The sequence below is a fragment of the Heptranchias perlo genome, chromosome 4 (assembly GCF_035084215.1).
Source record: "Heptranchias perlo isolate sHepPer1 chromosome 4, sHepPer1.hap1, whole genome shotgun sequence".
Classification (NCBI taxonomy): domain Eukaryota; kingdom Metazoa; phylum Chordata; class Chondrichthyes; order Hexanchiformes; family Hexanchidae; genus Heptranchias; species Heptranchias perlo.
Window position 1 is genome coordinate 63,632,448 of NC_090328.1, and position 22,107 is coordinate 63,654,554.

General features: G+C 44.2%; 1 protein-coding gene across 1 annotated transcript in view; it reads left to right on the forward strand.

Annotated features, from left to right (window-relative positions):
- The window catches only part of LOC137320634 (early endosome antigen 1-like), a 73,025-nt gene that overhangs the window by 27,411 nt on the left and 23,507 nt on the right, over nt 1-22,107 (forward strand). Inside the window, exons 7-9 of the mRNA XM_067982314.1 lie at nt 8,329-8,414; nt 13,170-13,270; nt 21,026-21,178. Coding sequence (XP_067838415.1) covers nt 8,329-8,414; nt 13,170-13,270; nt 21,026-21,178 — 340 coding nt within the window. The remainder of the gene's footprint in view (nt 1-8,328; nt 8,415-13,169; nt 13,271-21,025; nt 21,179-22,107) is intronic.

Below are 22,107 nucleotides of genomic sequence, written 5' to 3' on the forward strand. Positions count from 1 at the left end.
GGGACGCCCTGCAAAACAAACCATCATTGACCTGTCGTGTGCACTTGTGGGCAGAAGACTGAGACCCCAGCGGTGGCACCCTGGAAGGATCCGGCAGCAAGGCAGTTGAGGGCAGTGCCACGGGCAATGTGATGCCACCAGGCCTAGCCGGGAGCAGCTCTGCATGGAGGATCATGCAGATGCCTGCGGCCACCTGGCGCCTCACTCCGAGCCTTCATAGGCACTGCTGCTCATAGAGGTCCAGGAAGCTCAGCCTGGGTCTGTAGACCCTCTCACGAGGGTAGTGCCTCATGCGATGTCGGGCCCTCTGTTGTTCCCCTCTCAGCTCTTCTGCAGGTCCCTGTGGTACAGCACTGTCTTGTGGAGCTGCAAGTGGTGGAACTGCATGCCGTGCCTGGCATGGATGGTGATGTGCCTGCTCCTAGGATGTACTGGTGAATGCAGCCATTGCGCCTTCGCTCCTGACGTCAGTTTGAGGGGGTCCAAAAAGTAGGTAAATATGTGTAAACAGAACAATTCTGAGTGTGAGCCAAGAATTCTCAGTCTAAGTACAAAGATCTCCCAGCCAAAAGTTTGTCTGAAGAACTGAGTGCCCTGCTGCAATAATTCACCTTTTATCCCTATCTGTCAAACAGGGATTTAAATGGCCAAATGGCTGCCGGCTGCAACCTGCCTAGGTTTCCATGACATGCTTCACACAGCACGGGAAATACGTTCAGGCAGCGTTGAAATTGTTTCCCTGCATCAATAAAAAACATAAGTCACAATTCCAATGACATTAACTATGTTAATTGTGTGTTTAAATATCATCTCGCCGGCAATGGCTTCCTGAAGTACGCACGCGCACCTAGATGGGTCTGGGCCGTGCGTGTTTTTTGGCGGGTTGGAGCTGGGATTCCTTCCCGCTCCGGAAATCCCCGATTTTGTTTCCCCCCCTACCCCCACGCACCCAGACTTTGTAGATAAAAATGTGGCCCTAATCGCTACAGATTTAATATGGGCTTGCTGGCTGTAATTATTTTAATTGATTTCCTCAGTAGTAAATGGATGTGATTTCATGAAAGTTTGTATTTTATTTATACGCTGAGGTTTGTAGAACTAAATGGACTATGTAACCAGCTTCACTTTCTAACCTATTGTGACTGACCTCAAGTAGCCATTTAAAAAAAAAAGGCATATTGTCTCAATAAGGAACTGCCAGCATTGATGATTAACTACACTTAAACATGCCTGATCTTGTTTCGCATTGTATGCTGTACAAAAGATAGAATAGAAATAGTTTTGGAAACAATTTTTTTTTCAACTGGAAATAGAAAATTTATATCCTTGTTTTTTTAATCAATGTTATTTATCCAATATAAAAATTACCTCCCTTTCTTATATATTTCACAAATGTAAGGAATCTTACAACACCAGGTTATAGTCCAACAATTTTATTTTAAAATCACAAGCTATCGGAGATTATCTCCTTCGTCAGGTGAGTAGTGAATGAGAGGTTCTCAAATCGCATATCTTATATTAGGCTGGGACACCATCACACCAATCAAAGGTGTCGTTGGTGTTCAGACAGGTTAGCCACGGAAAACAGTAAGTCCCAGTATGCTGAATACACAATATTTCTCATTTTAATTACATGGTTTCCAAATGGTACTAGCATATGCCCCACGATGTTGTTCACAGTGGGTCAGAAGATTCACTGTTTTATAACAACAGGGGTGTTCATGTCATATAAGGAATAACACGGGCCCACTAATTACAGTGATTGAATAAGTCACTGGTTCGGCATCGCTGGGGAACCTGGGAGTAGGATATGGGATTAGGCTCACTTCTGAGAGGAGGGGTCAGGCATGGACCCAACTGCACTGGGGCAGGGCCGTCCCAAGCCAGCCAGCACTGTTTATAACTTTTTAGGAGGTCTCTTCAAATATTTAAATTTGGTGTTTTATGATTGTTTCCTGGACATGTATCTTTGTCTCTTTCTCTCTCTTTCTGTCTCTCTGTTTCATAGGAGTCAAAAATTAGAATGGTTACATTTTCCAACTATCAACAAAACTCAGGTTATAAATTGGGGCTTTTTTTGCTTTCAAAGTACTACTTGTTAGTCCTGATTTTAACTCTGGGTGCAAATTGGGGTGGGGTGGGGAAGAGTGTGAGATGAGCGGGAAGCCCCTATTCTCTCGCCAGTATGAGGCCCGGGTGATTTTAACTCCCAGGCTTGTATCAGGAAATGAGCTGCCCGTCCTCTTTCTACGTGCAATTTCTGACTGGCCTTCTGAGGACTATTTATAGCGGGAATGCACCAAGATAAATATTGGCCAGGACACTGGGCTCAAACCTATGCCTTGGAGAAACAGACATCCACCTTGGAGAGATTGTGGATCACAAGGTTAGGGGCTTTCAAGGCATCTCTCATCTTCTGCAGTCTGCTCTCCTGCAGACCAGTGTAAGTAATGAGCTCCAGTCCAATGGGAGTGGCAGTGTCGCAATGGGAGCAGTACGTGTTGTCTTTTCTCAGGATGTCAGCATGTCTGCTCCTTCACCATCCACTCAAGCAATACCCACCATGGTGCCAGCAAGTCAGCTGGGCCAGCCTGCTCCAGCAGCAGCCGAGGTGCAGGAGTCTGCAGCTGGGACGACATAGGCTTGAACACCCAGAAGTCCCCAGCCATGAGCAACTTAAGGGTCCTCACATGAGAATCAGTAGCCTTCCACCAGCTTTTCTGAGGCCACTAGGAGGAGCACCTTGTAGGAGTAGTAGGTTAAAGAAGAGTGCCATGGGTTAATCACTTGGGTGAGAAATGAACGGAATGCAATTATGGATTTTGAATTCCTAACACATCACCTTCATCCCATTTGGAATATTGGTCTACAGTGTGGATTTATAGCAGCTTCTGAGTTTGCATTGTCAGTATCTCATTGATATAGAAGCTGGCTGAATGGTTTCAATGTTCTTCAATGCATAATTAAGTAAGTGATCAAGGATGTAACAAGGACTGTTAATGCAGAGGAACTTTGTGTAAGCTTTCAGGGTAGGTGAATGAGTAGGTCACCAAAGTTGCTAAGCAATTAATTAATTTCTCGCTGCAAGGTGTTGAGGTGGCTCACCTTCTGCTGCTGGAAGGGTCAAATATTGGGGGTGGATAGTAGATTGTTGCAGGATAAATGCACTGTGACCACTGCTTAGATACCTTGCATGATCCTGTTTCTGGGAATGGAGACTATTTGGACTTTAAATGGAGTGGTAGCCTTTCCTAGTCCCGAATGTTGCTGGCTGCTGTTCTGGTGCCCTGATGGCAACTTTGTATGGAGTAAATGGGTGCGAGGGAAGCTAGACACTGCTGCCAATCTCTGAGCTCTCTTATGTTGACTGTTGAGGTCAATGGGAATGGTGATGTACTGGCTAGCCCTGGCAAACAGGGCGTCAGTGACCTGCTTAATGCAGATGGATACAGCAGACAGGGAGATGCAGATCATGTCCCCTGCGGCAGACTGGAAGGAGCCAGTGGCGAAGACGTAAATGGCAATAGTGGCTTTGAAAGCCACTGGCAAAGCATAGTCCCCTGGTCTAGCAGGCAGTTGGTCCTATTGCTACAGACTGCATGGATCACCAATAGCCTGCCTGGTGAAGCAGAGCCTCCTGATGCACTGCTCTTCAGATAGATCCAAGAAAGTGACTCTTGGGCTATACACCCTGTGTGCTGGGTATGGTCTCTTATGAGCAGCTGCCCTTTCCTGCTGAAGTCTAACAGGCTATGCTGGTTGCGAAGGCGGTGGCAGCTGCTGCTCCTCTTCCTCCGACTGTTTGTCCACCCAAATGAAACTGGCAATAATAACAATCATGATAAGTGGATAAAGTTTACTGAGGGTAAGTAAGGCAAAATATGTGAGAAAGAAGTGACCTGGAAGTTGGAAACTGTCCTGGCAATCCAAACCGCACAAAAGCACAAAGACCCTGTGATCCACTTACCTGCAGGTGAGTGCCACTTCAAATACTGCTTCAGTGGCTCTGACAGACCAATCCAGCTAGGGTTTACTTGGATGTAGGGAAAAATAAATTATATTTAAATAGCGTTCGCTGCTCTTGTAGGATTTTCTCTTTAGTTATATTTTATTTGCAGCATATCTGAAAATGTATATATGATAGCCTTTGATGCAACAAAAAAGTACATTTGATTTTGTTCCATCCAGCTACTGAACTAATCCAAAAAAATGTCACTCAGACTAAAATATAATTAACTTTCTCACCCCATGAGCTTTTACCATCTGCTGATATTTTGATTTGCTTATAACAAACATAGGGGCTTCTACAGGCCAAAGAAAGTATTGAACTTTTTTAAGAACTACGCATTGAATTAAGACAAGAAACTACTACTGGTACTATGGGCTAGAATCTGCCCAATCATAGCCAATGGGCAGAAAATCAAACAAATATTAAACAGGCTTCCATTTTAACAGTTCATGATTATTGCTTGAATTTATCTAATTTGGGAGAAAAAATAAATCAATTCTCCCTTTAAGTTGTCCTAGTGTCTGTATTGCAGAAGTGAAAAAATATTCATTTTTGCCCAACACATTGCAACATAGAGTGTAACTTAATTCTCTCTCAAGTTTTAGGAAACCAAATTTGCATGATCTTTTTTTTAAAAAAAGTTAAATTGTTTATTTTCAAGTAAAGCTTACAATATCTTTAAAAATCTACTTCATGAAATAAATATGAAGGAGGAGGTTCATTTGGCCCATCTTAGCTCATCCTTTCAGAGTTACCCACAGTCTTTTCCCTGCTCCCCCCACCCCAACCCATCAGAGGTTCTTAAATTATTTCAGGGATTCACCCCCACTTTCTTATCCAGAAGTTCATTCAATGTGTTGGTCACTGTGTAAAGAAGAACTTCGTAACCTTGGTCCTAAATTTGCTTTCTGCTAGTTTGAACCTGTATCACCTTGTCCTTCTCTCACAGTTTAGTTTGAAGTCATTTTCTGAATTCATTAGCTTATATACTTCCAATACATCACCTCTCGGTCACTTCCTTTCAAGGCCAAAAAGCCCAAGTTTCTCAAGTCTCATCTCTTAACTCAGTCTTCTGATGCTAAAGATCAACCTTATGATTCTTCTCTCAACTACCTCTACGGCCTGAATGTTTCCATTTTGTCTGGGAACCAGAAATGGACACAGTACGCAAGATGTATTACAGAGTTTGATCATGACTTCCTTTGGCTTGTATTCTACTGTTTGGCTGTATGGTTAGTTCAGCATTTTTATTTCCAGTGTCCATTTGCTGCTTCATCGTGGTTGGACATTTTGAGTTTAAAATCTACTAAAACCTCTGGAGATCTCTTTCAACTTCATCCTGTGCTATTTCGATACCATTCATGGACTATTAATGTCACCCATTTATTCCTTCCTACATGAAGTACTTTACATTTGTCTGTATTTAATTTCATCTGATGTTGTTCCGCCCACTTAAATATTTTGTTGAACTCATTTCGTAGCTCCAGAGCTATCTTCCCAATGAAATACCCCTCCTGTATGGCATCATATGCAAATTTGACTTATCTGCTTTGAGTTTCTGAATTCATTATTGATGTAAATTAGAAACAACAGGACTCCCAACACCAATCCTGGGGCACCTCACTTACCACCTTACAGACACTGACATAACTAATCTAACAAGCATCTGCGAACACATGAACAGTGACGGACAGGAAAAACCCTCTGGTCCATCCATCCTGCCCTACATAATTATGATACCTTGTGCATCACAATATATACATTGCCCACCCCTCCTAAACCCATGTGATCTCCTGGAGAGGCGCAAAAAATGGATAGAAACCTAGGCCAGTTTGGGCACAGTAAGCTCCCGCAAACAGCAGTAAAATAAATGACTAGATCTTCTGTTTTTTAGGTGTTGGCCAGGATACCGGGAGAACTCCCCTGCTTTTCTTCAAAAAGTACCATGGGATTTTTTACGTCCACCTAAGAGGGCAGAGGTTTAATGTCAGGCTAGTGTCAGACAAGATTATGTGCTCAGATTCAGTGGGGCTTGAACCCACAACCTTCTAACTCAGAGGCAAGAGTGCTACCGTTGAGCCAAGGCTGACAACTTTAATCATATCTATGGCCCCTGGTTCTACTCAACTCCCATCAACTACTGTAACAGTCTGTTGCTATCTGCTCTCTCATTCTTTCATAATTTTAAATACCTCTATCAAATCACCCTGTAATCTCCTCTGATCTAAGGAAACAGCCTCAACTTTCCAATTCTTCATATCTGTATTTCCTCATACCAGGCAGCATCCTAGTGAATCTGCATTGTAACCTCTCTCTTGCTGCAACATCCTTCCTATAGATTAGAGCCAAAAACCGTACACAGTACTCTAATTGAAGTCTTATTGAAATTTTATATGGATTCACCATTACACCTTGACTTTTATATTGTATAATTCTTGCCATAAAACCCAATATTTGATTGGGTCCATTTTCACAGGTGCTGATTACCCCTGATTCCTTAGGCTAGTGGCCATTATTCATGTTTGAGCCTTGACCATGAGTATCAAAGGATATTTGAGCATGGGGGGCTATCACAGCAGAGCCTAATCCTTTCCTTACTTGATGTTCACTCCCAAGCACTTTAATCAGTAGTCATTGGTTAGAAAACACAAGCAGGATTTTTTCCTTCTCTAACCTAGGGGTACTGAGACCAATTCTAGCACCCTGAGTCCTATCCTGGCTGAGATTAGCAAATTCAGTACAGTTGGAAGATTAAACGTGGTACCTCCAGGGTCTGTATAGCTCAGCTGTTGACTGGATAAACTCAGTCAGCCATTGTGGAAGCTAAATGCCCATTGTTCATGTGTGAATCCAGGCTGTTAATATTGGCAAGTTATTCAACTATGTGAGGGATCAATAGTTGAGCCTAATCCTGTCTTCATCTGACATCCACATCGGTACTTTTCAACAGAGTCATTGGACAGCAGTTGAGAGTATGAATAATTCACTCCCCACCCCCACCCATCTCTTAAGCCAGGGATAATTAAGCCCTCACTGCTGCTCCAACTGAGATCAGCTAATCAGCACTGACTTTCCTGGTTTGAATGGCAAGTACCGCATCATGTAGTGCATTTACCTTTATTTTAAAAAATACTTTTCAGGATGGAGTGGATGGTTCAAGGTTCTAATCCAGTTCAGTCTGATAAAATGTCTCTGGCTAATAAGGGTTTTATATGGAATGAGTTTGGGCATCATCATCCGAGTTCCTAATTGGGATGGGTTCACAGCACAAAATTTTCTATTTGCCACAAAATAATGCAGTAGGAAATTCTAAGGTTGAAGTTAAGGTACATTGTTAAGGCAGAGAACAACAAAAACAGCAACAACAACTTGCATTTATATAGCACGTTTAATGTAGTAAAATGTCCCAAGGCACTTCACAGGACCGTTATCAAATAAATTTTGACACCAAGCCACAAGATACTAGGACAGGTGACAAAGAAGTAGGTTTTAAGGAGCGTCTTAAAGAAGGAGAGAGAGATAGAGAGGCGGATAGGTTTAGGGAGGCAATTCCAGAGCTTAGGGCCTAGGCAGCTGAAGGCAATGGTGGAACAATTAAAATCGGGGATGTGCAAGAGGCAAGAATTGGAGGAACGGAGAGATCTCGGAGGATTGTAGGGCTGCAGGAGGTTACAGAGATAAGGAGGAGCGAGGCCATGATGGGATTTGAAAACAAGGATGAGAATTTTAAAATCGAGGTGTTCCCGGACTTGGAGCCAATGTCGGTCAGTGAGCACAGGGGTGATGGGTGAACAGGACTTGGTGCAAGTTAGGATATGGGCAGCAGAGTTTTGAATAAGCTCAAGTTTATGGAGGGTGGAAAATGGGAGGTCGGCCAGGAGAGTATTGTGGTAGTCAAGCCTAGAGGTGACAAAGGCATGGATGAGGGTTTCAGCAGCAGATGAGCTGAGGCAGGGGCGGAGACAGACAATGTTACGGAGGTGGAAGTAGACAGTGTTGGTGATGGAGTGGATATGTGGTCAGAAGCTCAACTCCGGTCAAAGAGGGCGCCAAGATTGTGAACGGTCTGGTTCAGCCTCAGACCGTGGCCAAGGAGAGGGATGGAGTCGGTGGCTAGGGAACAGAGTTTATGGCAGGGACCAAAGACAATAACTTCGGTCTTCCTAGTATTTAGTTGGAGGTAATTTTTGCTCATCCAGTACTGGATGTCGGACAAGTGGTGTGACAAATCAGAGACATCACCATTGCTCTGTAACTCTTGCTGACTCAATGCAGCAAATTCAGTTAAATGCTTTAAAATCATTATTCTACTTTTACAGGAGGAAACGCAAACTAGAAAAATCACTGAACCAAGCAACAGAAGAGATACAAAAAATAACTGCTAAACTCGCTTCAACCCACTCTGGTAAGTGACCATTTTATAACACAAAAAGATGATAATGTTTATCAATTATCTTTAAAAACTGTTTTATATGAGGTGGAATGTTGTGTAATTTAGAATTCCAGCAATTTATTTCTTGGCTGAAAGATCACTAAATCAGGTGGAGCAATTTTTCATTTATTATTTCATACTATTTATACTTTTTTTAACCCTTTTTACATTACTCGTTTCTTATCTTTCACCTTTATTCCCCAAAATTTGCCTATTGTTAGTGCACGAAATGCATGAAAGTGGGGGAGGGGGAAAACGCTTTTCTTTTGCTTCCCACTTTTCCGTACTCAAACAGCTGATTTTGAAAACTCTGGTATGGGGGATTGAATGAGCAGCTCCCTACTAACAAAAAGATACATACTGGTGATGACTTTGTATTATAACTATTTTGTACACAAAAAAATAGTACTGAAAGTACTTTATGGGGCATGTTATATTTGACAAGAATATACACTCGGGTAGACTTTTGTCTTTGCTGCCTGGACGATCTGTTGGATTTGGCTGAGTTGAGGAGCATTCAGGGCCTTATAAATATGTCAAGGACCTGTATGGTTGAGGCATTGCCCTTTGTGTAATACCAGTGGGGTTGTGAATTTGTGGCCCTCCTTTGACTTTCTTGAGAGGTCATCTGGTTTGGAGGAGATGCCTGGGTGAGTTGTGAGGAATTCCAGGAATGGGTTCTAGACTGCTTCATACTTACCGAGTTCCAAGCGGAATCTATACATCCTTTCTGACTGGAATATAGTCCACAGATATTTCACCCATGTGTGGTAGGTAGAGCCAGCAGGCATAGACTAGAGTCTGCAGGGCTTATGATACCTACTTCTCTCTGCAGCCCTTCATTTTGTTGCCTAGAGAGGCTGAATGAGTAGGCATGACCAGAATGTGTGCAGCAGTGTGTCCCTTTGGCTGCAGTCCCTCTAGCATACATCCCCCAGGGAGTGCTGGAACTTGTGGATCAAGTGTGGTAAGTGCAATATATTATCCTGAGTTGGCCCTCGTGTGTTCTACTGCAGGTGATAGTTGTGAGGGTCAGCTTCCATACTTCTTGGGGCGCACAGGTCAAGGTCCAAGTGGAGTGCACTTTTGGTGCGCATGCTCTGAAAATGCCCCAAGAGGAAAATCAAACTTGAAGTTTTATGGTCCAGTCATTTTACTCTCCTGGATAGGTTTTGGATTTGATTGAGAGGTGATGGGCAATGTCCACACTGTTTTCAATTTTATTTACCTGGAGCAAATTTTTAAAAATTCATTCATGGGATGTGGGCATGGCTGGCAAGGCCAGCATTTATTGTCCATCCCTAATTGCCCTTGAGAAGGTGGTGGTGAGCCACTGCCATGAACTGCTGCAGTCTGTGTGGTGAAAGTTCTCCCACAGTGCTGTTAGGTAGGGAGTTCCAGGACTTTGACCCAGCGATGATGAAGGAACGGTGATATATTCCTAAGTCAGGATGGCGTGTGACTTGGAGGGCAACGTGCAGGTGGTGGAGTTCCCATGTGCCTGTTGCTCTTGTCCTTCTAGGTGTTAAAGGTTGCGGGTTTGGAAGGTGCTGTCGAAGGAGCCTTGGCGAGTTGCTGCAGTCCATCTTGTAGATGGTACACAGTGCATCGGTGGTGGAGGGAGTGAATGTTTAGGGTGGTGGATGGGGTGCCAATCAAGTGGGCTGCTTTGTTCTGGATAGTGTCAAGCTTCTTGAGTGTTGTTGGAGCTGCACTCATCCAGGCAAGTGGAGAGCATTCCATCAAACTTGACTTGTAGATGGTGGAAAGGCTTTGGGGAGTGAGGAGATGAGTCACTCGCTGCAGAATACCCAGCCTATGAACTGCTCTTGTAGCCACAGTATTTATGTGGCTGGTCCACTTGAGTTTCTGGTCAGTGGTGACCTCCAGGATGTTGATGGTGGGGATTAGGCGATGGTAATGTTGTTGAATGTCAAGGGGAGGTGGTTAGACACTCTCTTGTTGGAGATGGTCATTGCCTGGCACGAATGTTTCTTGCCACTGCCTGGATGTTGTCCAGATCTTTCTGCATGCGGGCATGGACTGCTTCATTATCTGAAGAGTTGCGAATGGAACTAAACACTGTGCAATCATCAGCGAATATTCTCACTTCTGACCTTCAGATGGAGGGAAGATCATTGATGAAGCAGCTGAAGATGGTTGGGCCTAAGACACTGCCCTGAGGAAATCCTGCAGCAATGTCCTGGGGCTGAGATGATTGGCCTCCAACAACCACTACCATCTTCCTTTGTGCTAGGTATGACTCCAGCCACTGGAGAGTTTTCTCCCTGATTCCCATTGACTTCAATTTTACTGGGGCTCCTTGGTGCCACACTCGGTCAAATGCTGCCTTGAAGTCAAAGGCAGTCACTCTCACCTCACCTCTGGAATTCAGCTCTTTTGTCCATGTTTGGACCAAGGCTGTAATGAGGTCTGAAGCCGAGAGGTCCTGGCGGAACCTAAACTGAGCATCTGTGAGCAGATTATTGGTGAGTAAGTGCCACTTGATAGCACTGTCGACGACACCTTCCATCACATTGCTGATGATTGAGAGTAGACTGTTGGAGCAGTAATTGGCCAGATTGGATTTGTCCTGCTTTTTGTGTACAGAACATACCTGGGCAATTTTCCACTTTGTTGGGTAGATGCCAGTGTTGTAGCTGTACTGGAACAGCTTGGCTTGAGGCGTGGCTAGTTCTGGAGCACAAGTTTTCAGCACTACAGCCAGGAAGTTGTCGGGGCCAATAGCCTTTGCTGTATCCAGTGCACTCAGTCGTTTCTTGATATCACGTGGAGTGAATTGAATTGGCTGAAGACTGGATTCTGTGATGGTGGGCATCTCTGGAGGAGGCTGAGATGGATCATGCACTCGGCACTTCTGGCTGAAGATGGTTGCAAACGCTTCAGCCTTGTCTTTTACACTCAAGTGCTGGACTCTGCCATCATTGAGGATGGGGATGTTCATGGCGCCGCCTCCTCCTCCTCCCTTTAGTTGTTTAATTGTCCACCACCATTCACGACTGGATGTGACAGCACTGCAGAGCATCGATCTGATCCGTTGGTTGTGGGATCGCTTAGCTTTATTGATAGCATGTTGCTTCCACTGTTCAGCATGCATGTAGTCCAGTGTTGTAGCTTCACCAGATTGGCACCTCATTTTTAGATATGTCTGATGCTGCTCTTTGCATGTTCTACTACACTCCTTATTGAACCAGGGTTGATCCCCTGGCTTGTTGGTAATGGTAGAGAGAGGAATATGCTGGGCCATGAGGTTACAGATTGTGCTGGAATACAATTATGCTGCTGCTGATTGCCCACAGCACCTCATGGATGCCCAGTTTTGTGCTGCTAGATCTGTTCTGAATCCATCCCATTTAGCACAGTGGTAGTGCCACACAACACATCGGATGGTGTCCTCAGTTTGAAGACAGGACTGCATCTCCACAAGGACTGTGCAGTGGTGACTCCTACCAATACTGTCATGGACAGATGCATCTGCGACAGGTAGATTGGTGAGGATGAGTTCAAGTAGGTTTTTCCCTCGTGTTGGTTCTCTCACCACCTGCTACAAGCCCAGTCTGCAGCTATGTCCTTCACGACTCTACCAGCTCGGTCATTAGTGGTGCTACTGAGCCACTCTTGGTGATGGACAATGAAGTCCCCACTCAGAGTACATTCTGTGCCCTTGCTGCCCTCAGTGCTTCCTCCAAGTGGTGCTCAACATGGAGGAGGACTGATTCATCAGCTGAGGGAAGGCGGTAGGTGGTAATCAGCAGGGGATTTCCTTGCCCATGTTTGACCTGATGCCATGAGATTTCATGGGGTCCAGAGTCAATGTTGAGGACTCCCAGGGCCACTCCCTCCTGACCGTATATCACTGTACCGTCATCTCTGGTGGGTCTGCCCTGCCAGTGGGGCAGAAATTCACGTGGTTCTATTTTGAATGTGGTCAGATTAAAAAGTTTTTAAAAAATTTTATGGCCCAGATTTTGCCGGCACATGCCCTGTTAATTAGACTTGTTGATGCACGTTTAGGTTTTAACATTTTTTGCCACCGAAGTTGCTGGACGTGCGAGCTGATAACGGTGCAACGAGGGAAACGGGGCATCTGGGACCTTGGTGAACAACGGGACAAACAGGGTATCTCCTTAACCAATGAGATTAAAGGATTGAGAAAAAAGCAGAAGTAGGACAGAGAAGGAGGTTGAATTAGGAGAGTGAATTCAATTACAGAAAGATAAATAAAGAGAGGGAAAGAAAGATTGGATTAGGAAAAAGAGAAAAAAGAGACTGAAAGGAAAAGTAAGAAAATAAAATTTAAAATTTGACATTTTAAAAATCTCCAACAATTTGCAACGTGAAGAAATGAGACTCCACACTTTTAATTCACTTTCTGGGCATGAGAGGTTGATTGGTAGACATTAATAATTATCACACGTTACGCTGTTAATTACTAGACTTAACTTTCTGTGGTGAGTTTAATGGGCAATTAATGTGCAAATGTAGCAACTTCATGAATCACATGGGGAGGTTAAGGATGAGATATCTTTTATGCGAAGCTAACGGTGGAGTGGTGCAAATCAGCCAGCAACTTGTGGCGATTCACAATTTATGGGGTGTTTCTTCCTTGCCACAAGTTGCTGGCCGATTTGCACATTAATAACGGCGTGCGTCGTTCACACACTTTTTTCAGCAAAATCTGGGCCATTATCTTTGTTTTTGTTACAGATTTGGAAGAAAAAGAACAAAAGATGAAAGAGCTGACGAAACAAAATGACGCAAAGAATCTGGAATGTATGCACTTTAAATCTCAGGTGGAAATCACAAAGGTAGATATTTTGGAAAAACATTACTTTTTCCAGCTAATATTCCACACATGTAACACAAATGACTTTATAACATAATATTTAAAAGATACCTGGCTGATCTACTTTGGTGTACAAATCTAGTAAGATTAAATCTTGCTTTTCATCAGAATTTATTGGCTCTCTGGCATGTTATACATTTTTCAGACTAATTAATGTAAATTCTGCTTAATAAATAGGTCAACGTCTTATTTTTTAGCAATAACAAAGTGCTCTTAAACTTGTTTTCAATTTCTTCATTTTCTTATGTATTCATAATTATTAACATGCTGAATTTTACATCAGTCCCTGATGCAAGTTGGAATTTGTTAAATTGCCTTGAAAAGAATATCTATGGTCTATAATTGATTTGATTGAGGGGAAGAAGAAATGCAACACTTTGGTCTGGATAATGATTAGGTGCATTTCTTTTGAAAGCATTTCGTTGATTTAATTAATTTCTTTTATCCTACAGTGCATGTGTTCCGTTACCTAATGTCTAAAAGAACAATGCTAGATAAAATTTGAATGCTTTAAATTATGATGGGAAAAGACAATTTAGCTCAACTGCATAAAGAATATGGCCTAGATTTTCTGCTGGAGTTATGCCAGCTATCCAGTGTTACTACAGCAAAAAGTGGCAGAAAATGCTTACGGAGTCGCTCCACCACTTGAGATTTTCGGCCCAGATCATCTTCCCTTCGTTGTTTGAGGCATATCTCGCTTACGCCCACCATGGAGATGTGCCTCTGGCCCAATCTGACCTCAGGGTCATAGCATTTTAAGGGCAAGCTCCCTGGCCTCTGCAGGGGAGTTACATCAGACTAGGGGCAGAGTTTTGCTTTGGCAAACCTTTAAGGCCTGCTTCACCGTGGAGATGCAAGCACCTTCTGTGATACCTGTAAAAGCAGAATATGTTTTTGAAATAAAATTGAGGCCTTCTTATCAGCCCATGCAAGGTGATGCTTTGCGCAGGCTGTGGCTACAAAAAAAATGGAATCCCTCTCTGTTATCCTTATAATTCTGGATGCCCGGGTTCATTGCATCCAGCATTCAAACTAGCTAAATCATGGAAAATATGTCGGAGAAGGCCCTGATTTGTATCTAATTGTAATACGCCTGCCACATTTTGCTAGGTAGGCTGATCCAGTGTGATTTTGCAAGGTCAGCTTATTAGAGTAATACATACACAATGCTTGTATGCATTGGCCCAGGCACAGAGCAGATATCTGGTGAGCCAGCACTTCTTAAAGGGCTGCTGCTCACATTTCAAGAGGAACCACACTCAAGAAGTGCACATGAGTTTTTGTGTTCTATGGAGTGGCTGCCATAAGAAGCAAGAGTAGATCTGCTCATTTGAGGACATTGCCCTCAAGGTATTATTCCAAGCGGTGCAGTAAAGAAGAGTTGCCTTCAACGCAGACAGCCACTGTCTTAAGGGACAATATCTGAAATGCCTGGATAGAGGTGGTTGTGTGAGTTAATGGAGTTTGCCATAGGCTGTGGCAGCAGATGAAAAAATAATTTCGTGATTATGGATGCTCGTTAGGTAATAACTTGCCCACTCTAAAATCTGATTTCCTGAGCCCCGACCTTGTGTGCCTGATCTGAGCTGCATCTGATTTTCCAATGGGGGATTTTGGTGGAAATTAAGAGGAATGTAGGAATGTGCAACCCAATGTTAATTATGCAAATCAAGTCACACTAAATTGGGATGTTTTTTCCTGTACCTGTGAAGATAATTAGGCATTAAGGTACTATGCCACTGGGTTCATCCAGGCATCATCTAAATAAGTTGGTCTGCAGGTCATTCCTGTTTTAAGCAAGTGACTAATGCTGTGTTTGCAAGGGGAAACACTGTAATCGTGTTTCCAGTGGAAAGAAGTTGTCAATTGGAAGTAGCACATAACTTTAACTGTCTGGCAGGCCTCCAAAAAGTTATAAATGAAACCAATGTGACCATCTGAGCTCCACATATCATCCCTTCCAGTTAATGGATACATCAGGGCTACCACTCCCTGGGTGGAGCATTGGAAAATGGGGGCTGAAAGTTCAGTCTGGGCCTTTCAGAAAAAGGCTGGAGATTATGTTAACACTTGCCTTACCAGCCCTATTTTCCAAAGCACCACGCCACCAGTACGGCCTCATGTGCTACCGTTGATCATCAGAAAATTGGGCACAGTGCCACCAGTGTTCTGTGCTTTGCACCTGATTTTTCAATCAGTGTTGTTTCAAATGTTTAAAGTCCCTTGATCCCAGAAAATTAGTCCGCATCAAGGATGGGCAGAACTCCCACCGTGAAGATGATGCACTGGAATTCCGCATAAGTGGAAAATCTTAGCCCTCTTTCCCTGACTTGCACTCAAAGTACTCAGACCTTCCATTTGGAGTGGGATAAATTATTATTTAATTTTAATAAGGTGGGGGTTACTTGTGAAAAATGGCTAACCTCTGTAAATTATTTCTCTCATGGTCCAGTTGAGATTAGAAACTCACCATGTGGAGAAATTAAAGCTGCCTATGCTAACATTATACAGCTGAACTGTAAGGTAAAGATATTTAAATTAGAAAATCAATTTTAAAAATGTATCCTTGAGATGTAAATGATGCTGGCAAGGCTGTATATATTGCCTATCCCTAGTTGCTCTGAAAAATTGGTGGTGGGCCACCTTCTTGAAGTAATTGGGGGTGAAATTGGTCTTGGGTGGTAGTGCAAAACGGGGGATAGTGAATCAGCAGACCGTTTTACACCTCACATGATTTTCCTTTCCAGCGTAAAAAAAGATTTTCCTCATGTCGCTTTTGGTTCTTTTGCCAATTACCTTAAATCTGTGTCCTCTGGTTTTCGACCCTTCTGCCAATGGGAACAGTTTCTCTCTATCGACTCTGTCCAGACCCCTCATGATTTTGAACACCTCTATCAAATCTCCTCTCAACCTTCTCTGTTCCAAGGGGAACAACCCCAGCTTCTCCAGTCTATCCACGTAACTGAAGTCCCTCATCCCTGGAACCTTTCTATTAAATCTTTTCTGCACCCTCTCAAACGCCTTCACATCTTTCCCAAAGTGCGGTTCCCAGAACTGGACACGATACTCCAGTTGTGACCGAACCAGTGTTTTATAAAGGTGGTTCATAATCTCCTTGCTTTTGTACTCTATGCCTCTATTTATAAATTGTAAACAATTTTACAACACCAAGTTATAGTCCAACGATTTTATTTTTAATCCCACAAGCTTTCGGGGGCTTTCCCCTTCCACACCGCCTGAGGAAGGGGAAAGCCCCCGAAAGCTTGTGGGATTAAAAATAAAATCGTTGGACTATAACTTGGTGTTGTAAAATTGTTTACAATTGTTAACCCCAGTCCATCACCGGCATCTCCACATCTATTTATAAAGCTCAGGATCCCCAGTGTTGCCCTCTTTGTTCGCTCACTCTGCTTGAACTTTATTTCAATGCAGATTCCAATGCTAATCAAAATACTTACTTGCTTATTTGCCTGGCTATCCTTATCATATGCAGGCCTTGCTCCCTTTACATGATTTTGTTGTTTTGAAACATTGTGGCTTTAAGATTTTTTAAAAATTTATTCATGGGATGTGGGCGTCGCTGGCGAGGCCGGCATTTATTGCCCGTCCCTAATTGCCCTTGAGAAGGTGGTGGTGAGCCGCCTTCTTGAATCGCTGCAGTCTGTGTGGTGAAGGTTCTCCCACAGTGCTGTTAGGAAGAGAGTTCCAGGATTTTGACCCAGCGACGATGAAGGAACAGCGATATATTTCCAAGTCGGGATGGTGTGTGACTTGGAGGGGAACGTGCAGGTGGTGTTGTTCCCATGTGCCTGCTGCTATTGTCCTTCTAGGTGGTAGAGGTCGCAGGTTTGGGAGGTGCTGTCGAAGAAGCCTTGGCGAGTTGCTGCAGTGCATCCTGTGGATGGTACACACTGCAGCCACTGTGCGCCGGTGGTGAAGGGAATGAATGTTTAGGGTGGTGGATGGGGTGCCAATCAAGCGGGCTGCTTTGTCCTGGATGGTGTCGAGCTTCTTGAGTGTTGTTGGAGCTGCACTCATCCAGGCCAGTGGAGAGTAGTCCATCACACTCCTGACTTGTGCCTTGTAGATGGTGGAAAGGCTTTGGGGAGTCAGGAGGTGAGTCACTCGCCGCAGAATACCCAGCCTCCGACCTGCTCTTGTAGTCACAGTATTTATATGGCTGGTCCAGTTAAGTTTCTGGTCAATGGTGAGCCCCCAGGATGTTGATGGTGGGGGATTTGGTGATGGTAATGCCATTGAATGTCAAGGGGAGGTGGTTAGACTCTCTCTTGTTGGAGATGGTTATTGCCTGGCACTTGTCTGGTGCGAATGTTACTTGGCACTTATCAGCCCAAGCCTGGATGTTGTCCAGGTCTTGCTGCATGCGGGCTCGGACTGCTTCATTATTTGAGGGATTGCAAATGGAACTGAACACTGTGCAGTCATCAGCGAACATCCTCATTTCTGACCTTTTGATGGAGGGAAGGTCATTGATGAAGCAGCTGAAGATGGTTGGGCCCAGGACACTGCCCCGAGGAACTCCTGCAGCAATGTCCTGGGGCTGAGATGATTGGCCTCCAACAATCACTACCATCTTCCTTTGTGCTAGGTATGACCCCTGCCACTGGAGAGTTTTCCCCCTGATTCCCATTGACTTCAATTTTACTAGGGCTCCTTGATGCCACACTCGGTCAAATGCTGCCTTGATGTCAAGGGCAGTCACTTTCACCTCACCTCTGGAATTCAGCTCTTTTGTCCATGTTTGGACCAAGGCTGTAATGAGGCCTGGAGCCAAGTGGTCCTGGCGGAACCCGAACTGAACATCAGTGAGCAGGTTATTGGTGAGTAAGTGCCGTTTGATAGCACTGTCAACGACACCGCCCATCACTTTGCTGATGATTGAAAGTAGACTGATGGGGCGGTGATTGGCCGGATTGGATTTGTCCTGCTTTTTGTGGACAGGGCATACCTGGGCAATATTCCACATTGTTGGGTAGATGCCAGTGTTGTAGCTGTACTGGAACAGCTTGGCTAGAAGCGCAGCTAGTTCTGGAGCACAAGTCGTCAGTACTACAGCTGGGATGTTGTCGGGGCCCATAGCCTTTGCTGTATCCAGTGCACTCAGCCGTTTCTTGATATCACGTGGAGTGAATCGAATTGGCTGAAGACTGGCTTCTGTGATGGTGGGGATATCGGGAGGAGGCCGAGATGGATCATCCACTCGGCACTTCGGGCCGAAGATGGTTGCAAAAGCTTCAGCCTTGTTTTTTTGCACTCGTGCTGGACTCCGCCATCATTGAGGATGGGGATGTTTACAGAGCCTCCTCCCGTTAGTTATTTAATTGTCCACCACCATTCACGACTGGATGTGGCAGGACTGCAGAGCTTTGATCTGATCCGTTGGTTGTGGAATCACTTAGCCCTGTCTATAGCATTGTTGCTTCCGATGTTTAGCATGCATGTAGTCCTGAGTTGTAGCTTCACCAGGTTGGCACCTCATTTTTCGATATGCCTGGTGCTGCTCCTGGCATGCTCTTCTACACTCCTCATTGAACCAGGGTTGATCCCGTGGCTTGTTGGTGGAGTGAGGAATATGCCGGGCCATGAGGTTACAGATTGTGCTGGAATACAATTCTGCTGCTGCTGATGGCCCACAGCGCCTCATGGATGCCCAGTTTTGAGCTGCCAGATCTGTTCTGAATCTATCCCATTTAGCACGGTGGTAGTGCCACACAACACGTTCAATGGTGTCCTCAGTGCGAAGACGGGACTTCATCTCCACGAGGACTGTGCGGTGGTCGCTCCTACCAATACTGTCATGGACAGATGCATTTGCGACAGGTAGATTGGTGAGGACGAGGTCAAGTAAGTTTTTCCCTCGTGTTGGTTAACTCACCACCTGCCGCAGGCCCAGTCTGGCAGCTATGTCCTTCAGGACTCGGCCAGCTCGGTCAGTAGTGGTGCTACCAAGCCACTCTTGGTGATGGACATTGAAGTCCCCCACCCAGAGTACATTCTGTGCCCTTGCTACCCTCAGTGCTTCCTCCAAGTGGTGCTCAACATGGAGGAGGACTGATTCATCAGCTGAGGGAGGACGGTAGGTGGTAATCAGCAGGAGGTTTCCTTGCCCATGTTTGACCTGATGCCATGAGATTTCATGGGGTCCAGAGTCAATGTTGAGGACTCCCAGGGCCACTCCCTCCGGACTGTATATCACTGTACCGCCACCTCTGGTCAGTCTGTCCTGCCGGTGGGACAGGACATACCCAGGAATGGTGATGGAAGAGCCTGGGTCATTGGCTTTAAGATTATATTATCATGCTTAACAGTCAAAAGCTAAGAATTTACACTACTACAATATACTCAAGTTTTTCTTATTATATAGAAAGTAATAATTGGCAGTATTACACTAGCAAACTTGCCCGGATCCCTTCACTTCAACTGCAGAAATCCCTGCTGCTATCCTGATAAATCCTTTCCATTATATTCATGCAACGTTATCGCCTGACAGTGTAATCTTGTCACGGTATTTGGATGGAACCCATGTATTAAAAAATTGATAGTGTAAGCTACCTTCAGAGCTACAGGTACTGTAATCGCTGTCAGAAAAGGTGATTCCAGGTTGTCATCAGCACTAATCAGGAAAAAGTTCTCTGCTGAGAGTGAACTGGTGCAAGCACTGCTGCTCCTTAAATACCAATATTTAGTTTATGGTCTGTAAATCCTCTGAAAAAGGTCATCTCTCCTCCTTCAGTGTTTCTATCAACTATTTATTCTGTCTAAATTCAGTAACTAAAATGAACATTACACACACCATCCCGACTTGGAAATATATCGCCGTTCCTTCATCGTCGCTGGGTCAAAATCCTGGAACTCCCTTCCTAACAGCACTGTGGGAGAACCTTCACCACACGGACTGCAGCGGTTCAAGAAGGCGGCTCCCCACCACCTTCTCAAGGGCAATTAGGGATGGGCAATAAATGCCGGCCTCGTCAGCAACGCCCACATCCCATGAACGAATAAAAAAAAACTTTTCTCTTTAGATTTCTAAATTTCCTCTCACCTGATCCCTCTCCCACCCCCACACCCTTTTATTTCAAAGCCCTATCCACAGCCCTACCACTTGGAAGGACAAGGGCAGCAGGCACATGAGAACAACACCAACCTGCACGTTCCCCTCCAAGTCACACACACATCCCATGAACGAATTAAAAAAGAACTCATTAGACATTTTCCTCGGAAATGCGGCCATTTCGCAGAGTATTTAATCTAACAGTTATAATTAAATATGATTTAGTAAGAGGCTACTAAATACGCAAATATCGTCAACAGTTCTGGATTATTTTGGTCAGACCTGCTGCCTGTGATTGCTTTAATTGCTATTTTTATCAATCAATGGTATTCTGTAATATTTATACTAATTACTATGTCATTTATCATAACAATATGCACCAAATGTGTTGTGGTATGGCCACACACAATGAATCTAGCAATTTTAGCTGGTGGTACTTGTGAGAGAAGCTTCCTTTCTACATTTGACAGACCTGAGTTATTTTGATTTACACCCAACCAAAATCAGTCCTCCAATTTCCAGGAACCTATTTTCACAGCAAAGGAGACTGACTTATCTTCACAAATTTTAAATACTTTCCCTCAGAACCTACCTGCTTCATGGCTTTTTAATTAAAATTTAGATGTATTTTTCTATTGTCAGAAAAACATGGAAAAGGTTCAACAGGAATTGATGTCACAGAAGATTCTACTGGATCATCAGAGCAAACTGTACAGTGCACAGTTGGAGGACCTGAGAAAACAACTTCAGCAAGCACATGAAAAAGAAAATCTGCAACCAAATGCTGCTTTAAAAGTATGAGTAAGACAGAACGTGAACATCACATTTTAATTATTCTAACAGTGTAGGGCTGATTTTCCTCTGCAGTGTACCCCAAGTGTGCCTTTTTTTAGGCACAAAGAAAGAAAGAATGGGCAGAGACTGGTTACTCTGGTTCTCCACCCCAGCCACACTGCCCACGGACCTCCAGTACGCACTTGCTTGGGTCTCAAAGAGGCATTTCAAAGAAGTTAGCTGTGCAAATTAAAGTAAGGGACAAATGATGTTACAGTGACCTGCCACCAGTTTTCTTTAGTTTTTGCTGGTATGCAGCGCCCATGTAAACTGGGTGCTGGATCATGGAACAATCCGTTTTTAAAGGGCTAGACCTCAAGTTGCGGAATGCATGTAATTTCAATTTCGGACCAAGGATTTTCTGACATTTACCCGGTTCGTTGTTGCACTAGTAGAGCAAGGCATGTCCAAATTTTGGGAGCACTTGAGTATTTGTAGTTCACCCTTGCTTTTTAGCACAATGGGAGTTCCATGTGGTTTAGCATAATGAACCCAGCCTGTTTGGAGGAAAAGAAAGGTGAACAGGAAGCGATTTTAGGTACCAAGAAGATGAAGTATAATGGAAGGATGTGGGAACCTACCTGCCATTACTCTCATGGACAAATCTATTGGTCCCACAGGAACTTTCTCAATATTACAGAAGAGCAGTGCGATTAGTGGCCTAGAATTACCCATGGAAGCAGTCTGAGAGTTTTGCGACCTGTTACAGGAGGACATACTCCAGGGCAGACAGGGTGCTGTCAGTGGTAGTCATAGTAACCACTATCCTAATTTTTTTTGCCTTTTCATGAGGCCACTGGTGGCATTTGTAACGTCAGTATTCAACAAATGACTGAGGCCTTGGTCTGAAGCGGCAACAATGATATCCATTCCCCGGGTTCAACAGGAAA